The sequence below is a fragment of the Achroia grisella genome, unplaced genomic scaffold (genome assembly GCF_030625045.1).
Source record: "Achroia grisella isolate CSIRO2021 unplaced genomic scaffold, CSIRO_AGI_Agris_v1 utg779, whole genome shotgun sequence".
Lineage (NCBI taxonomy): Eukaryota > Metazoa > Arthropoda > Insecta > Lepidoptera > Pyralidae > Achroia > Achroia grisella.
The window spans coordinates 3,705,362-3,724,684 of record NW_026713019.1 but is presented as its reverse complement, the minus strand read 5'-3'; the positions used below and the strand labels follow the sequence as shown (position 1 = coordinate 3,724,684).

At 30.7% G+C, this 19,323-nt stretch overlaps 1 protein-coding gene across 2 annotated transcripts in view; it reads left to right on the top strand.

Annotated features, from left to right (window-relative positions):
* The window catches only part of LOC131850699 (G-protein coupled receptor dmsr-1-like), a 67,226-nt gene that overhangs the window by 33,216 nt on the left and 14,687 nt on the right, over positions 1 to 19,323 (top strand). For both annotated transcript variants that reach the window (XR_009357850.1, XM_059201020.1), the window contains exons 2-3: positions 2,115 to 2,981; positions 15,499 to 15,679. Coding sequence is in view for 1 of the 2 variants with exons in the window: in XM_059201020.1 (XP_059057003.1) it covers positions 2,220 to 2,981; positions 15,499 to 15,679 (943 nt within the window). In the remaining variant the exon portion in view is untranslated. The remainder of the gene's footprint in view (positions 1 to 2,114; positions 2,982 to 15,498; positions 15,680 to 19,323) is intronic.

Sequence of the window (19,323 nt, the reverse complement as noted above, 5' to 3'; positions counted from 1 at the left end):
ATACATACATTATATATCTACCTTTTTTGTTTATTTTTAGTCCGTGGTCAAATTGAGAATAGATTAATATTGTTTTTCTTTAATAATAATTGTCTATAAACTTCAAAATCATTCATGTTTCACAAAATTATATGCGTAACATATGTATCGCATCTGCATAGCTTCATATAGCTTCATGTATTGGTATTTGGTACACAAGTATGACGCACAGTATGACTGTCCCACGGTTTGTGTATATCAATCAATCTTGTACATACAATAGATACTCAGCTGAACAACCTTGTAGCTGGAAAAATATGCTTGCCAGCACTTTGTTTATTTTCAAAGTACGCTGAATAGTTAAATCTTGAAAGCATCTGTACATTTGATTTATATTATCGATATTGTTAACTGTACGCCTATAATATTTTTCTTTATTGCAAGTAAAACAAGAACACTAAACTTCGACTATCTATATAAATTCACATAAAAATATTTATTTATTAACAGTACAATATAATGTTACATATTATAATACATTTACAGTTTATTCGTTATATATAATAATTATACTCATATGAATAAAGGATTTTCTATTCTATTCTATTTGAATATCAAATAACTTATTTTTGGTTAATATGGAATCCAAATTGAGATCATGCCATTTTGAGCTTTGAATGACCTGTTTGTGAAGGTGGAACCGCAGTGTAAATAAATGGAATGAAAATTACTAGAAACCTGTTCCAGCTTCGCAAGGATGCAAAAGAAATGAAATGAAATAATTTATTTGCGAAATATTGGTACAGTATTATAATTAATAATGATGTTACATGAAATTGATTGAACAGCAGTATTTACCATATAGGCATGCAAATTACGTGAAGGTGTTTGTTTTACTTAAATATTCTTGGACATTGTAAAAATTACCAAGTGACAGCCAATTCTTTAGTTTGCATTACATATATTTAAATTTATTGACTTGTTCTATATTATAACACGCATGTATTATACATATAAAGCTTCCTCTTGAATCACGCCATCTATGCTGAAACCGTTGAGTAATTTAAAAGATATAAGCAAACAGACAACGACGGCGACTTTGTTTTATACTATGTAAATATATATTTGGTACAAAGCTCACAAAATTTCTGCAAAACCAACGAAACAGTAGTAAACACTTTTCTAAATAAAATAAAATAGGAAGTGTAAGATATTTAGGTCACAAACACAACATATTATCATATAGACCATATAATGAAATTAAATATTATTAGTAGAATATCTAATCAGGGCAATTTGCTTGTCAAAACTGAAACTGTTACGAAACTCTAATTTTATGACAAATTTGGGCTTAACCAAAGCTGAACTTACATATTTGTGCAATAGCTATGCGTTTTGGTGAGCTGATTAACCTAACTTCGTCTTCGGTTTGTCATTTTCCACTGGCAACTTGAACGTAGGTATACTGTTAGCATATTTATGTTAGTCATGAACAAAAATACTGTAACATTGCCTTTAAGAGAGTTACATGTCGACCAAAACATATAAAAAGTATTAGGTATGTGGCATAATATTATTTAAGATAAGTATACTTGAGTTGATAAATCTTTCTTTTTCTTTAAGATTCAGATAGCATGGTAAATTTGTAATTATCTTGTAGTAATTAATAATTGCATATTATACAGTAATACATCCCATACATATGTATACGTAATCCTCTTCCAACTTCCTTATTCCTACTCTCAAACAACCTACTTACTCAACACACCCTAAACCTCACATATCTTCCAGATCTTAATTACTACGTCCTACATCCCATATGTTAATTAAATAAACATCGTCATTTATCAACTATTTCTTGTTATCGCTCACCTATATCATAAATTCTATTCACTTACATTAATCACCAAACGAGTTTAGATTACATTTATAGATGATCATATAAATATAATTCATGTTTTTTTATTGAAATCTTTTTTGTTTATATTTTCCCTCCCTGGAGAATTTGTCAACAGTTTACTTTGCACAAATTGTTATTTACATTAATCAAATTTAACATAAAAATTATGTAACGCTAAAACTCTAAGCTATAAACTCTAAGCTTTTTAATAATGATAGAAATTGTGTTGTTGCAGGATTGAGTGATGACGTACCGGGCACCGCAGTATGAATTGGACGTGAGAGTAGTGTCGTTCCAGCGCCGATGACAACATCAATTGAAGCGAGAGTGGACGACGAGCATGGCGAACGCGACCGACGCGTACTGCGTGCCCGGCGCCACCGATTTCAACAAGGCGTACAGTCGACTTCACGGCTACATCGCTCTGGTCATCTGCATTGTCGGCTCCGCTACGAATTCCATCAATATTGCTGTACTCAGCCGAAGAGAGATGACGAGCCCCACAAACTCCATCCTCACAGGACTCGCCGTCGCCGATCTTCTAGTTATGCTCGAATATATACCCTACGCCCTTCACATGAACATCAAAATTGGACCTCAAGTTAACAAGAATACGTACGCGTGGACTGTTTTCGTTTATTTCCATTCCATATTCAGTCAAACCTTCCATACTATATCAATTTGGTTGGCCGTTACTCTAGCAGTGTGGCGATATATTGCTATAGCCTTTCCACAAAAGAACCGAACTTGGTGTAGTAAAAGAAATACAACTATAGCCATAGTGAGTGCTTATATTATGTGTCCGTTTTTGTGTCTTCCTATTTATTTCGCAATGAATATAGTTCCCAGTGAAGTTACACCCCAGAACAATTCAGAATTCGCCGAAGATCTCTCGCTGCCTCATAATCGGACCGTGTATGTGTTAGAAATGTCTAAAAATGTAGAATTGGTCACAGCAATAATGTGGATCTACAGTGTAATACTTAAACTTGTTCCGAGCATAGCTCTGTCAATATTAAGCACATGTTTAATATCAAAGTTAACGACGACAGAGAGAAAAAGGCAAAAACTTCTCAAGCGGTCAACAGTTGGACCGAATGAGGTAAGTTTAGAATATAATTACATTTGTTCAGAAGATTTCCTATTTCTATTATTTCATTTTAGACGGGCTTGTAAAATTAAATCCATCGACATTGTGAAAGTAGTTTAGACAGAACCCTCGTTTGTAAGTCATGCATTTAAAAATTAATTATTGCGGAGTACACACACCAATTAAAACTAATAAGTGCTCGATTTAAGTTCTTATCGATAATATATAATTCCATCAAATGTTTACTTGAATTTTCAGAAATTTAGGGACCAAATAAGCATTTTTGACGAGGGTAAAGTACGCTTATAGTTACGGTCTTGCTGCCAAATAAGGACGTAGGCGAACCTTCTAAAATAACCTGAATACACTATTCTAAATCAAACTTTCAACACTATCTATCTTTACGACATCTTTTTAATCCCCGATGCACAACGAGAGCTGCTACAATTTAAAGCCTTTTTAGGTGCCTATACGTGGCAATTTAATTCCCAATTGGTTGAACCATTTTCGTGGCAGTTTGGTTTATTTGAAGGATTAAGAACAATAGGCGAACTGTTATATTAGAATGGTCAATTTGTCGATAAGCTGTGTAACATCAGTTTCACTTTGGGTGTAACATGTATGAGTTTAATGAAAGTCGAAAGCATTAACGGACATTTTTGAGGATGTTGCTAGAGACAAAAGAAATATATAATAATATCTTCTAAAATAACCTGAATACACTATTCTAAATCAAACTTTAAACACTATCTATCTTTACGCTAGCTTTATGTACATAAAATTAAACCAAATATCAACCGCTCTGTCGTTACATCTTTTTAATCCCCGATGCACAACGAGAGCTGCTACAATTTAAAGCCTTTTTAGGTGCCTATACGTGGCAATTTAATTCCCAATTGGTTGAACCATTTTCGTGGCAGTTTGGTTTATTTGAAGGATTAAGAACAATCCCGATTATATCAGATTAGGATAAAATATTTTTATGGCTTAATCCTTGACTTTTAAAATTTCTCACATTACATTTGATTGAATATAACAGTATATACTGTTATATTAGAATGGTCAATTTGTCGATAAGCTGTGTAACATCAGTTTCACTTTGGGTGTAACATGTATGAGTTTAATGAAAGTCGAAAGCATCGATAAAAAGATTTTTGATAATTTAAGTAAATTTAATAATTTTGCGCTTATAACGGTTTATTTTGTAGTTTTTTTTTAGTAAAAAAATTAGAAAAAAATAGAAAAATGGTTATTGTTTATAAAAATACCATTATTATTTTTACGACATTTTTGAGGATGTTGCTAGAGACAAAAGAAATATATAATAATATCATGACAGAAATATAACTTAAAATTAAATTATGTGAAATTATGGGTATAAGAAGTCTTTAAAAAAATCAAATTAGTAGAAACTTACTGCTATATATTTTTCTCTGCATTACTTATGTGTTTACATATCGGTAATCTATAGTTAAATCACACTTTAGGTAATTTAAACCGAAGCTATGCTAAATAAATCTATATTTTTAATTCTGGATTTCCATAATGACTATAGATGAAATAGTTAAAGATCATAAAAAACGTTATATTGTAGGAAAATAAGAGGTATTAAAGAGTTTTCGGTAAGTCATTCCAGTGAAACAATCTTTTTGTGGAAAAATCCCGGCGGTTGATTCAGCAGGGGCTCCTTTTATATACATACAAGGAAACCATTGTATAACATAAAAGGAAGATATATGTCGACACGGTGCTTGTTGTATTACTGAGATTGCCATGACATTTTGCACTGTAAAACCGCTTCACATCACAGAGTTTGTACATAGGAGGAATAACGCCAGATTGTGAATGTTTTGTTTTATTTGTCCCATTATACTACAGTGTCATATTTATCTAATGTTAAGGAATTTCTTGTATTTATTTTACTCTATATATTGTGAACATTAAGAAAAATTATATTAGTAAGAGAAAACTTTTGAATTGAAAATATTTAAATTCAATTTATTTCCATGCCAATATACTTACTTACAAGAACGTTAATAAATTGAATTAATTCAAATTGACAATTTAAGGATTACTAATACAGAAAACACACTACTACAATACAATTTAAGGCTTGGTATCGACTTCAGCCGCTCTATTAGTCTTTGCGCAGGTTTGGAGTGGCAACTGCACTCGTCCCCTATCGTTCGGTGAATCTATAAAGTCCAGCTGCGCCAAAAGCATTAGAATCGTTCGAAAAAAATCAACTGTGTATCCAGCGTAGAAGCCGCCTATATTGCAAAGGGTGGCATAAGTCGATAAATATATTATATATTATAATTTTAATATGCGTCTCTCATAATATGTTGTATTACAAATATTTATGAAAATTTCAAAAAGTAATAATTTTAATCTAATACTAAAACGTATTTCGTTATACGATATGTTGATGTTTTTAATCTTAATATAAAGCTGTAACAAAGTCACAATGTAAAGATAAACTAAAAAAAATGTACCAGGTCGTCCGTTTGAAAGGTGCAATTAATGTCTCCGTCACATCAAATGTTTCCTCTTCGTCGCGATGATCTGCTAACTTTTGTCTGTCCTGATTACAAATTCGATTAAATGCCGCCTAGACACCCAACTTCGTGAATAATTTATATAGACGTGTCGTAGATAGGACCATTTGTACCTTTATTGGTAGGTAATTTAATTCGACCGTAATAATTACGAACCTGTCCATTCTTCATTTAGATGAAGCTTTCCCGATCATCGTGAAATTAGAATAATATTACATACTGAAGATCATTTAGATATTTAAGTAATACGTAGTTATTCTTTTATGGATGATAATGGTATGGTACACACGCCTGTCCTGTTTATCGTAGTGGGGCACCAGTGGAGGATGATATGACGAGGATGAAGTCAGATCAGTCTATCCATTGTGGCGAATTCACCAGTAATTAATCACAATAATAAACCAGGTGAGATCGCATGGAGGTCGAGCTAAGAGGATACATTACTAGCAAAAGATCACTAGTTCTCAATACTCATAATCCCTCTCTCCCCCTCTCCACGTAATACTTAGTACTATAAATTAAATTTGTAAATGGGCGTTGTTGAAAGTATGACTTACAATGAGTGATGGCTCTCGACACCCACAAAGTGTCAACAAATATATTAAATAAAATAAATATGCTTACATTTGTAATCTCAGTTACGCGTAGGATCTGCTGGCCGCAGAGCTGCCCACCTGCTATTGTGGCAAAATAAATTGAACCCTTTAAACGTGATCAGACATTAATAAATTTATCGCAACCTTTAAATCATTTATTCAAATAAACTTACATTGAAGCACTTTTGAATAGTCATTACATTTTTTAATCTACCGCTCGTTCGGAAAGCTGTCTCATCACAAGAAGAACGAGCAAGAAACTTGCGTGTTGCTCTTTTAAATAATTTTATTATTACTTTACATTTTTAAGTTTAAGTGTGTGAATACAAACCACCAATTAGCACTAATTCAATTAAATACTCAAATAGAAAAAATATTGAGTATAAAATATTAAAGGCCATGAGGTAGATGTTACGTGATATTTCTTTTAATTTATATTCTTATTAGCAGTACAGTACTTCCTCTTCTCTAGGTGCGTTCTCCTATCTGACGTAGTCGATCATTATGGCGATCTTTATTTTGTCCATGGCGGTCCTGAAAAGGGACCTGGTACTCATCCTAAACCACTGCCTGAAGTTTTTCAACCATGAAGTACGGCATCTGCCTGATCTTCGGATATAACAACGGACCAACCCTGTCGTCGTTAACCCTGGATTTTTCCTGTACGATTAATTGCAGAAGACTATATTTCTCATTCCGCACTATCTGATACAGGTATAGTACTATTGCTGTTAATTACATAAAGTTTATTTATAATAACTTAATAGGCATTAAGTTATAACTATCATTTAACATAGCCTGAAAAATTTAATCAATAATAATAGCTAAACAAACTTGAGCGACTTTAAAATATGTGTATAAGGTTTCTATTTGGTCTCCGCAAATATGATTATGATTCTCAGTTTCGCAATAAACTCAAGTGGCTTCCAATCCGTTTTCGCAGGAATTGACACATACTGTCCCTCCTTTATACTATACACATCAATCCTTCGCCTCCTAATTATTTAAAGCAGTCCTTCGTGTTTTATAATGATCCGCAAGACCGAGAGCTACGCTGTACGAGACGTCTTTGTCTGGTAACCGCTCTCAGTCTATTAACTTCTTTTCTCAATCCTTTGCTGTCCAGGTTATTCGTCTTTGGAACTCCTTGCCACTTTCTATTAGATCTGCTCAATCCCATTCCATTTTCAAAAAACTAGTCAAATCTCACTTTCTCTCTAATTAAAAATCTTTCTTTAATGTTTTGTTTCGTCATACATGTATTTTTGTACATATTTTATTTATGTATGTATTTGTATGTATATGTATTTAGTATTAATTTAGTTTTTAATTAGTATTTGTATGTATATGTATTTAGTATTAATATAATATTTAAGTCTCTTTTTATAGTGCGCCACCTACCTTTCCCTCACCCAATACTTTTATCTCCCTGGTTGTTTGTAAGAGATCGCTTTGAGCGATAAGGCCGCCTTTTGTTCGTATATTTTTTTTTATTTCTTTTTTGTAATTATTTGTTTTTTTTTTATGCACAATAAAGAGTTTTTATTATTATTATTATTATTAATATAATTGTAACCATATGACATTTCCTAAAAAATATTCATTGAAACGTTACAATAACGAATAATTTTCTATAATGGTAGTCATGAATACGTTACGTGAACGTCTTATGATCAATGTAACAAACTAGCACAAACGTAAACAGAAGTCAAATGTATTCACTAATGATGTTGATAAACACACATTTTATCGCTATGTCATTTTTTCATAACGTAGCATGGCAAATGCAAGACAAAAATGCGATATTCTGAATATTCCAATTGTACTGAAGTTTCGTTTGTCACGATAAATACATGTCAGTTACACCTGTTCCTTTCTTTATTTCTTCTACGCAGGTATGTGATTTTATTCAGTAGACGCTATTATATGAAACACTTGATCATAAATAGCTACTTACTGAGACTATGAGGAAATGATCATGAACTAAAGACAACTTACTGTAATACATATTAATAAGGCTGTAATTTGGTAGTCATTAATATTCCTTCGCTAGTTATGGGTTGAATATTGTTCTTATCATTATAACATGTATGGGAAATATATGCCAAAGGTTAAATTATTGAATGAACGAACGCTTTAAAGATACTGTCACAGTCAGTTCTATGAAACTTTAGCAATATACTACGCTATCCGCCCTAGAACTTAGCAACTTATTATTGTTATATAGTATTGTAATATTCATGCCAATAGAGTATAATATGTAGACTATTCCAGTTTTCTAAAATAATAATCGATAATATTTATATCCTTTTATTAAAACTGGTTATTTAACAACTATATTAGTATGTACTATCGAAAGAACTATAATAATAAACCATTTATACGACACCTTCTATTATTTGAAGATAAATGAATTAATAAAAGAATCGACGCGTTAAAAAAAATCGCAAATTAATTATTTAAGCCCTTTGAGCTGAGCCTTTGCCTTTTTTGTTGATCCATATTTAAAAATATGTTTTGGGAAAATTTTATGCTAATTGCTCCATCCGTTTTTTACTTGAAACCTTGTAATTGTCTCTTTCCAATAAAGGAATGATCACTGATTCAATTACTATATTCATAACTAACACACTTTAAGTGACTTTTTTCACTAGAACTAACAGGAGAGTTTTTGTATGTTTATATGTACACTGTTAAAACCAAACTATTAGTTATTTTCAAGGACAAACTGATTGATATTAGATAATTTATCGGAATACGAGAAAGAGTCTTTCTTTAGACAGCAGCAATCAAGAGATACATAGCTCGTAGGTCAGATGGCCGTTGGGGCAGTAAAGTCGTCGAGTGGCAACCGCGGACCAGAAGGCGTGGCAAGGCCTCCAGCAAGGTGGACCGACGAACTGGTCACGATCGCTGGAAGGCATTAGATGCGAGCAACGCAGGAGCGATCGTCGTGGAGATCTTTGGGGGTGGCCTTTGTTTAGCAGTAGACGTCTTCCGGGCTGAGATGATGATGATGATGAATCAAGAGATACGCCGCGCCGTTACTAACTTTAATAATAGTATTTAACATTGTAAAGATATTTCATAAAAAATAACTGTTAACTTATCACATAAAATCGACAAGTATGTAAATTGGCAAGTTGCATATATCAATGCCGATAATATTGAAGTATTTATTGTTTCTGCAATTTACATATAACTATCAATTCCGTTAGCTCATTCGACGTAGGCTTTATGTAATCGCTTTGACTTTCGTAGGTACCTCCACTTTCTTTCATTAGACTTATAATGTAACTACTCTGGTACCCGCTATATTTACACCAAAAATTAAGTATATATGCTTAGATAGAACACTAAACTTCCCATTATAACCTTAATAGACAAGGCATATTAATATACAGACAGGGAAATAGTTTTTAAAAACAGATTTTGTAATTTATAAAGAAGGTAATGACGAAATGAACAGAGATAATACAGTAATCAAAAATAAAATATAATACGTAGGTACCTATATTAATTCAGGTATCAGCTCCAACTTATATATTCAAATTACTAGCGTAGTAAAATTACTAGATTACGTAACGTTTAAAGTTTCAACTTTGTAAGACGGCATGCGTCTCTAGTGCTGAAATATTAACAAGCGCTGTGAACTAAAATTAGGTGACATAAGAACCTTGTAGTCTTACGCTAACACTAATTACATATACATACAATGAATAAATTTTGTAACTAGTATGTAATTTATTACTGACTGACTTATTTCGAAGTTACCTGTGCATACTTAATAATTTTAGCATACGTTGATAACCTAATATTCCTCTAGCGTGAATGTGAATGTGAAATGTGAATAAATAATCAAAATTTTGACTGACTAACGTATTGTCTTGACGGTACGGCGTTGGAATTAAATATTTGTGTAACTAGTCTAGAACAGTTTCAATATCTTCGTAACGTTTATTTTATTATAATATAAAATAAACTGAACGCCTCATCGATCTCAAATTCAAACAGTTGTTTGAGTTTGGAACCTTGAGAAATGGTGTTTCGTTTTCAATATCAGGAAACCCGTCTCGGAAAGGATTATGATTTTGCGTATACTCAAGAATAATCTTGACGAAACTTTTTATAATCCAATACACAAATTTAATTGACATTTCACAAAGTCACCCCACTGTTTATGTGTTACATGCGCGGATAAAAAAAAGTATTAGAATTACCAAATTCGATGAATATTTATAAAATCTTTCATATATTATACACTGTCATTATATGTTATATACTATATACACATTCCAGCTATATATATATAACTTAATTATACAACAAAGAATTTAACCTTAAAAAATATAATGTAATAACTAAAATATATTATTAAAAGGAGTCCCTCTAGGCAAGGTTCTGAAGATACAGCCAGCGTTCCCCGTTGATTGGGTAGACTAATGCTCTAAATAATTTAAGAACAATATTCTTTTATTAAAAATTTGCCATATGTCTAGATGGTTATAAAATCTTTACTTAAGTGCCTAATATAAGTTTAGTTTAAAATTAAAAAATAGCTAAAATTTAATTTTGTATTCATTGGATATTAACTCAGCAGCTCAGAGAGAGCTTTTTCCGAGTTCTTACTTCTTAGTTACTTACTAAGTTCTTAAGTATTTTATAATAATTTAATTTATAATAGAACTGTTATAAAATTTGATTCAATCAATACTTTTCTTAGAAAAAACTTGTACAAAGTGCAGTACCGTAGTAATCTGCCTCTATTTCTCATCAATTAATTTTGTCTCCAAAAATGGCAATAATAAATTTATTATAGATATGGTATGAGTAAAAATAATGGTTATATATCGTGACTAAGGATCTTCATGTCACTAGACAAACAAATCGGAATACATAGATACTATAAACATCGATCTTTCGTACCAACCTACCAAAAAATGCAATTATGTAACACATATACAAATTGAAAACGTCTATCATATGGTTTTATTTCTTATTTTAATATAATAGTATGCGTAAAACTAGTCATTTTTAGGAATAAAGTACCTACAATTTAAAATTAAAAATAAGCTAGAAATTCCCACTGATTCAAGAATAAGTAAATAGTTATACGAGTGAATATTACAAATATTCCATTGTTTTCAATAAAATAATAAGTCATAATAAATCAATACAAGTAGGTACTGAGAGGAGATTTCAAAAGAAACTATTTTCAAATACACAAAGTATTTGGGTCGTTTTCATGTTTATTTTTAATTCCAAGTTTATAGTGTAAACATTATACCATTTAGAAGTTTTGTTTATTACAATTAATCGAGTTGAGTATGTGCGTAAGTGATCTACATAGAATTTATTTGTATATAAAATATTATTTTGAACACAAAAATCCTCCTCAAATCGCGTTGAAAAAATACCAAACAAAATTTGTTGTTTATTCCTTCCAAATTGGTTTTCTAATAACTCAGTGATATTTTATGCGTATAAAACATGAATTTACAACAATTTCAGAACGAAATCATAAAGGAAATAGCATTTTCAATATTAGACAATACACGCATTCCATTATGATAATAATATTAGTCAGCGACGATAGTTATACAGAATTGTAAATGTAACCAACTAAAGAAAATTACTTTATTTGCTAATCGAAACTGTGTTTTAACAATTACAGTGTCTATAATTTTTACTTTTTTGTTTTAAATTAGAAGGATTACTTCTGCCTTGATTCTATAGATATTTTAAGGACTATAATAGAAAATATATAACAATGATAAATTAGGCTTAAATATTAAATTACCATGAACATGAGCCCCTTTGTTGCATAATATATAGCTGAAATTCTTATCTTTATCGCAAAAAATTATTTACTGCTCGAATATAATTGAATAGTTAGTTAATTTAAATGATAAGTGTGTTTATGTTGGTTGTAACACTCTTTGTACAGTACCTAGAAAAATAGTGAGTTAACAAAGGGATTTTGTAAGGACACAATTGAACAAATGTTACAGTTCCTTTAGAGCCTAAATTACTTACCCCACGATTGTTTGCTTCCAAAAAATACAATAAAAAAGGTCACAAGTTACGTTTCCAGAAGCTATTGAAACCCCTAAATCAATTACCTATTACAATTTAAAGAATAAGAACGAAATTAAAAAGAAAAAATACTTTATTTTAATCAAGGAACTTTCTTAATGTGAGTATATCATCTTAGTTCGTATCCTATCTATACATACATGTATCGAAACTATGAACTCCCCTTTTTTTAAAATAACGCGGACGGAGAAGTATGAAATTTAGCATATTTAAAGTTTACATGGAATACGAATACTAAATGTTTTTTATATTAATGTTGAAAAACTAAAACTAAATCGAACTTATAAAAGAAACGTTACATACTTTATCATGTGATAACAACACAGTATATAATGTAGAAAATTACAATAGAACTTAAAATTTAAATTAATTTTAGTCGAATTTCCACCACTGGGCGATAACAAGTGTCTATTAGTATATAGCTGGGTACTTAACTTAAGGGACAAAGACTGACATAGTTAATACAACAATAGGCTTTCACGGAACCCTAAAGTGATCAAGTGTACCTGAAACTTTCAATAAGCATTGCAGCAACAGCTCAATATGGGACACTCGTCAGGCAATCTAGCTAATTAATATTCCATGAAACTGAAGTTAATCAATAATCCCGGGCTCAAACATAACCCCATTGAATACGGAACATAATTCGATTATTACAATACATATCATACTGCATATTTTGCAATAATAACATAGTATGTGATATGTAATAATGATAATTCGTTTCTGTAGCGCATAAACCTTGTATTAATGGAAGGTATTGCGAAAGCATTAGCCTAATAGAGCAATATCTCAAACTGAACTTCATTTACGAACATCACTCGACTGAGACAGTGTAAATTTGTCTACAAACAATGCGTCATCAAGTCCTGCAATGACATTATGGTATTCTATGCGACCCTTGAATACGAATATACAAGCTAACCTAAATCTAATAAACCATATATGCCTTTTTCAAAATTTTGTTTATGTTAAACTATTATACTCACAGAGATAATTATGAATAAAACTTTACCGACGTAGACTTTGTACAAAGTTGTCTGTGAAAATCTGTCTCAAGCCGCTTTATAAAGAGCGTCTTAGCTGAAAGGTGATAAGGCAGTGAAATTACAGTGTAGAAGCCATGTTACCTTAGTCCTCCCAAATAACAACATAAGCGGTCACTTCACATGACATGATGTCCATATTGCTATTTACGTATAAATACAACAGTGGCTATTTAACATCAGGTGAGCCGTCAGGTTATTTTTATTACAGTTACACAAATAAAAACAAAAATAAAATATATCTATCTATTACTACCAAGACAAATCAAGAAACTTCCATTACCTACTCAAAGTACAAGCAATACTTTACTAAAATAAACTCATCTTTATACTATTGTTGGGTACTGATGATTTATGTAAATGTTTCATCTGTACACAATAAAGTTATGGCAAACAAACAAACAACTGTTCTGAAATCACAATCAAAGTCGTGCTCTTTAACATAAACAAATCATATAAAACACATTAATATCTAAACTACTAACTTACTATACTATTTTAGAAACCTATATTTGTACCGGTAAGTATAATTTTTCATGTTGTAGTCATTATCATTAGAGCTCTAACAATGAGCTGCAATGAGCGGACATATTATTATTTATTAAGATCATCATCATCAATCAATCAATCATCACATCATCAATCACAGATATGACAATGTTACATAGGAAAACATGAATGAAACCAATTTGAAGATGTGTATAAATAAACGAAAGTGAGAAGAAATTATTTAACAATTCTATTACCTTAATTATACCGTATTAAAAGAAAAAATCGGAAAGTCATGTACATATGGCCCTAGGGATACCTGTAAAAAGGTTTTTTATTTATACTCTGATATTGTTTAAGCATTATAGAGTATTGATTCTAAAGAGAGTGATATTATTTTGACAAAAATTAAGAATTAATTTTTATGTAAATTCGGTCGTTTTAACAACTGCAGCTCTGCTTTCTAATTAGAGAATAAATTAATTGTGCTTAAGTGGACTATAGTAGTTCATTTGGATCAGGAAATAGGTTATAAGTAGGAAAAGATCACAAGGTTACCTATAAGAAGCTATGACTTAGGAAAGAGACGATGAACACAGCGAGGAAACACAGAAGACCACGGAGAAATAAAACGCAGGGCATACCTGCGATGGTGGCTGGAATTCTGCAGTTGGACACTCCACTCAACATCTACTGATGTTTTAATTTATGAAGTATTCATCGTATCGTAGTGTCTCCGTCTAGAGACTACAAATATAATTAAAGCGTACTAAAAAAATACACGGAATTTCAATTAGTATTAATTTAATGTAGATGTGAATAAATTAGATCTATAACACTTTGAGCAGAACTAGTAATCTAATAAATGCTCAAATTAACAAATTTAATTAAGACACCCTTTCGCTTTGACAAATTAACTAAGTTCCGTCAAGAAGTTAGTTTTCAAATTTAAAATTAACGGCAATCTTTGGTAAAAATACATTGAGGTGTTAATGGATTTATTTATGTATACTATTCATTTTAGAAGGCCTACTAAAGGAATTGAGCAATTTTTTCATTACACACTCAATATACAAACTGAGAAAAAGTGGGTTACTCGTAAAAATATCTGGACTTATAATTTAATTCTCGTGGAAAAAACCTTTCCTATACAAAACATACAATAAAGGGGAAACCATTGTTCTATAAATATGTATGTATATTTTGTTAAATGGGGTAAAGAATAGGTCGGAAACACGCGACGGAATATATATTTAATTAATGAATATTTATGTATAAGTTATTATTTATTAGGGTAAAGAGTTTTAATGAAGTTATGGAATAAAAAAATGTTGGGATAATTAATAAAATTATGTAGCGTGTTTCGTATCTCAAAAAGACAATTTTTATGTAACTAAACAGAATTGGTTCCAAACGGACCGTTCACGCGTTGTGATTTCAGACTAAGGTGTCATGCATCCATGCCCTAAAATTTTACTGACTTATTTCACTCCTGAAAGATTTTTTTTCTTCCAAATTAAGCAGTTTCGGGACAGAAATAGATGGGACGACTACCTTAATTAGACATGATTTTTAATGTAAATAAATACATGAGTAATAATAGTTATTTGATTACTATTTCCTGGGCTTTAGGTATACATTTATTATAGATACACACATAATAACGTCTCTATACTTTTGTTAACTCGTAAAGGCAATAATCAACTATATTAATATATAAGCCATTTTATATGATTTGTTGCAGCCGGAGAAGCAGTGCCTAGCAGATGAGTCCTGTGCCCGACGTACTAGTAGAACAGATCGTACTACGAGAATGTTGCTGGCAGTTCTTGGTCTATTCCTGTCCACGGAGGTTCCCCAAGGACTGCTGGGCCTTGCCAGTGCTCTCGCACCGGACTTTTTCAAAAGCTGTTACAGCATGTTCGGTATATAATTTTTCTTTTATATAGCTAATAGAAAATGTTGTGTGCACTCAACTGCGAACAAAAACAAAGTATCTAAGTATGAGTAGCTTACTTTATTTACTTTATATACTTCATTTTTGTTCACATGAATTAAATACCTGAAAAGTTATAATTAAATTTCTACGAAATATTTCAAGGAATCTTATTATAAAAATATTCTGAGCTTAAGATATTTATTTGTTTGTATAATTTTAAGAATTATTCAGTTTCTAAGAATTATATATGTATAATTATATTTTTCATAATATTATTTTATTATAAAATAAAATTTATATTCTTGTCTCAAAGTCTTGAGCGGAATATAAATCTAGTAGAAAAAAATATCTTGAAAATGTATTTATTAACGTGGGTTCCAATTTTCCAATCAACATTTCGAACATTTCAGATGTAGCCGTTAAAAACACAAGGATTTCAATTATTATTCGAATATATTGATTTATTTCATTTAATTGTTTGTTCTTTATATTGGCGGTAGATACATACGAGGTATGCTAATGATACAAAGATAATTTATATGGAAGGCTCAATATTATGAATGTTACATACCGCTGGATTTCTGATTGTTAAATTTTACAATTTACATGTATACTATAGACATATAACCAATCGATTGAGAACTGAAAATGTTATGTCTTAACTCGTAAGTGAAATATTGTACATAAATTAGAAGTAGGAAGAGATATTCCGAAGATAATACACGGGAACACAGCAGGAGATCTTGTTAAATAATCTTTTAATTCGTTGCATCAAGTTGTATAAACTTTATTTTAAAATTAGAGGATTTTCAGTCTATTCACCTTTAAAAATCTAAAAATAATATTCTTGAATGTGATTGTTTGTAACGCCCTGAGTGTTTTCTATGTATATATATATGTACGTATTTACAAAATACATAAATCATAAACAAAAAAACATATAATCAATGTATGAGTTGTCTAGTCATAGTCTACTCATATCACAAGCTCTGCTTACAGGAACATTATGAAATAAAATTTAATATTTTATCTACGAAAATAATATACAAGATATTATACAAAAAAGATATATAGTATAAAACTCTAACAAAATTATATTATAACAAATCGCGTAACATACATCTGCATTATTTACAACTATAGCGTAATTGTAAAATTAACGCCACTATTGGGACCACTCAATACACGTATATCCGTGTACAAGCGTTGAGTTTTCCTTTTCTTTCACATGTATTTGTACTTTACTATGTTCCTTTAGTCCGGTCTTACAACATTCTGTGAATGAAAAGGAATGGGAATCTATTGTATTCTTATATCTGTTGCTACACGGAAATATAATAAGGCATTTCATAGCCAGTCAGCGTAGTAATAGTATGTTAAATCCTCTTAATATGACGAGAGACTCTTACCCGGCATCGGAACAATCCTGGTTAATTAATCTTAAGTTAATTATCGCTGTCTGTATGATTAAATCTTTAAACTACGCAACGGATTTTGAACCATTTTTTTTTTAAATAGACAGAGTGATTCAATATGTATAATACATGTACACCCCTGCGAAGCCAGGGTAGCTAGCTAGTAATAATGATAAAGTACATTGAAAGTGCTATTATATTGTGTTCATGTTGTTTGTTGTTTCTATATTACGATGATCAAATAGTAAAGAAAAAAAAGAAACTGTAATATATTTAATAATATTAGAGAATCTCATTTCATACCCTTTTTACGTCAAAAAACAGGCGGACAAATAAATGTATTGTGACTGAGGTAGTAGATAAAGTAAATGATCTCATTTGTCGAATATGATTTTGCTAGCGTGTCCTATTTTTTTATAATACCATAGTGAACAGCGTAACAGGCTGTGTTGCGAATCTCTGAAAAAAAAATGTCGGTATAATAAAATACATTTTCACAGAATAAAAATAATGAATAATTATAATATTCTAACTATAGCATTGTATAGTGCTAATGAGTGATGTTTTAACAAAAGAAAAGCTTTCTGCGTGGTGTTCTACATAATTCGTCAGCAGCATGCATTCAAAACTGTGGATGAAAGATGACATAAAATACTAAAATTATACGATTAACAGACTTAATAATTCTAAGGAATAGAAAACGAAACAAACGAAAAATTACCTATCTACGTACGTTACAGTTTATTTATATAAGTACATAAACAGTTCACAATTTCAATCAGGTGGGGTCGTACTTAATTTGCAATTCTTACTACATGAGTAAACATAACTTCAATTTATCATTGAAAATATTATGGAAAGGTAAATTCGGTGTATATAAAAAAACTCCTTACATATTTTGTTTGTTTCTTGGAGAACAAAAAACGTATTACATCATAAGATATTTCGGGTACTTACCTGTCTTCTTACAGCCAATTTTACAGGAAATATCGGAAAAGTGTCTATAAGTCGTCCTAGTTTCTGATTGTGCGCCAGTATTTACATAATAAAAAACATGTAAACTTTTTCTTTTACTTGGCCTATTTATAAAATAGTCTTGGGAAATATTTTTTTTTTTAAATAACAATGTTACAAATAAAAATAAAGTTTTTTGAACTGCCAAAATATATGCCTGAACTGTTGTACCTATGGGATTACGATCCACAAAAATATAACAACATCTTCAAATGTTTTCTATTAAGAAATAATTTAAAAAAAGAGTTCAGCATTGGAGAAAATAGTATTAGCAGAAAAATAAATAATGGAATGACAATTTTCTGAATTTCTCTAAAGTATAATATTTAGCTATACAAGCATCGCATTCCAATATTATAACCGGCAAATATTGCGTCATGTGGCCCCATAAATAAACTGCTCACATTGCTACGTAAATTAATGCTACGATCCATCAGTCTAAATAACAGCTGTCTAATCACTTTTAAAAACAACATAAAAACTTACAAAAAAGTAAAACAGCACTAAATAATTCATTTTGTCAAACATTTGAACTCATAACTCTGCTACCAGTAATTTAGAAAACGAAAAAAAAATAGAATATCTTTTTTAAATTAATGTGTAATTATAGCTTATCCTTATCCCTACATTATTCTATTATAGAGGCACCAGTAGTAGATGATAGTATTAGCATGAACTAATTACTTAGTCCTACGGATGAATTTCCCAAGAATTAATCACGACAGGACAGGGGTCCCTCCTGTCCACGTGGTAGCGACCTTGTCGGACCTTAACAATATATGTTGTAGTTTTATTTTTATACGCATATAAGTAAATAGAGAAAAAGGAAAAATACTAGGAAATCGGAGATTTTATATATGAACATTGTATTATCTATTTACATATATATGTACATTAAAATAAAATTAAAACCAATAGTATCGCTTACTAACATAATATAATAGTATCCTAATTAAAATAATTTACATATATTATTTCAGTAGAGATTAGCATTTTCGTGTTTAGACATAACGAGGTCAAGATTCCTGTAATAGTGCACTTTCAAGCATCTATGGTACTTTAGCCTTGCATAATGTTCAACTTTGTTGCAGCTCGTGGTCACCCGGTGACTACTATGTTGTAGTTACCAGCTTATTATATAATATAATTTCAGATAACCGTATGAAATTTTTGTATATTTATTTACCTATATAATAGCGAT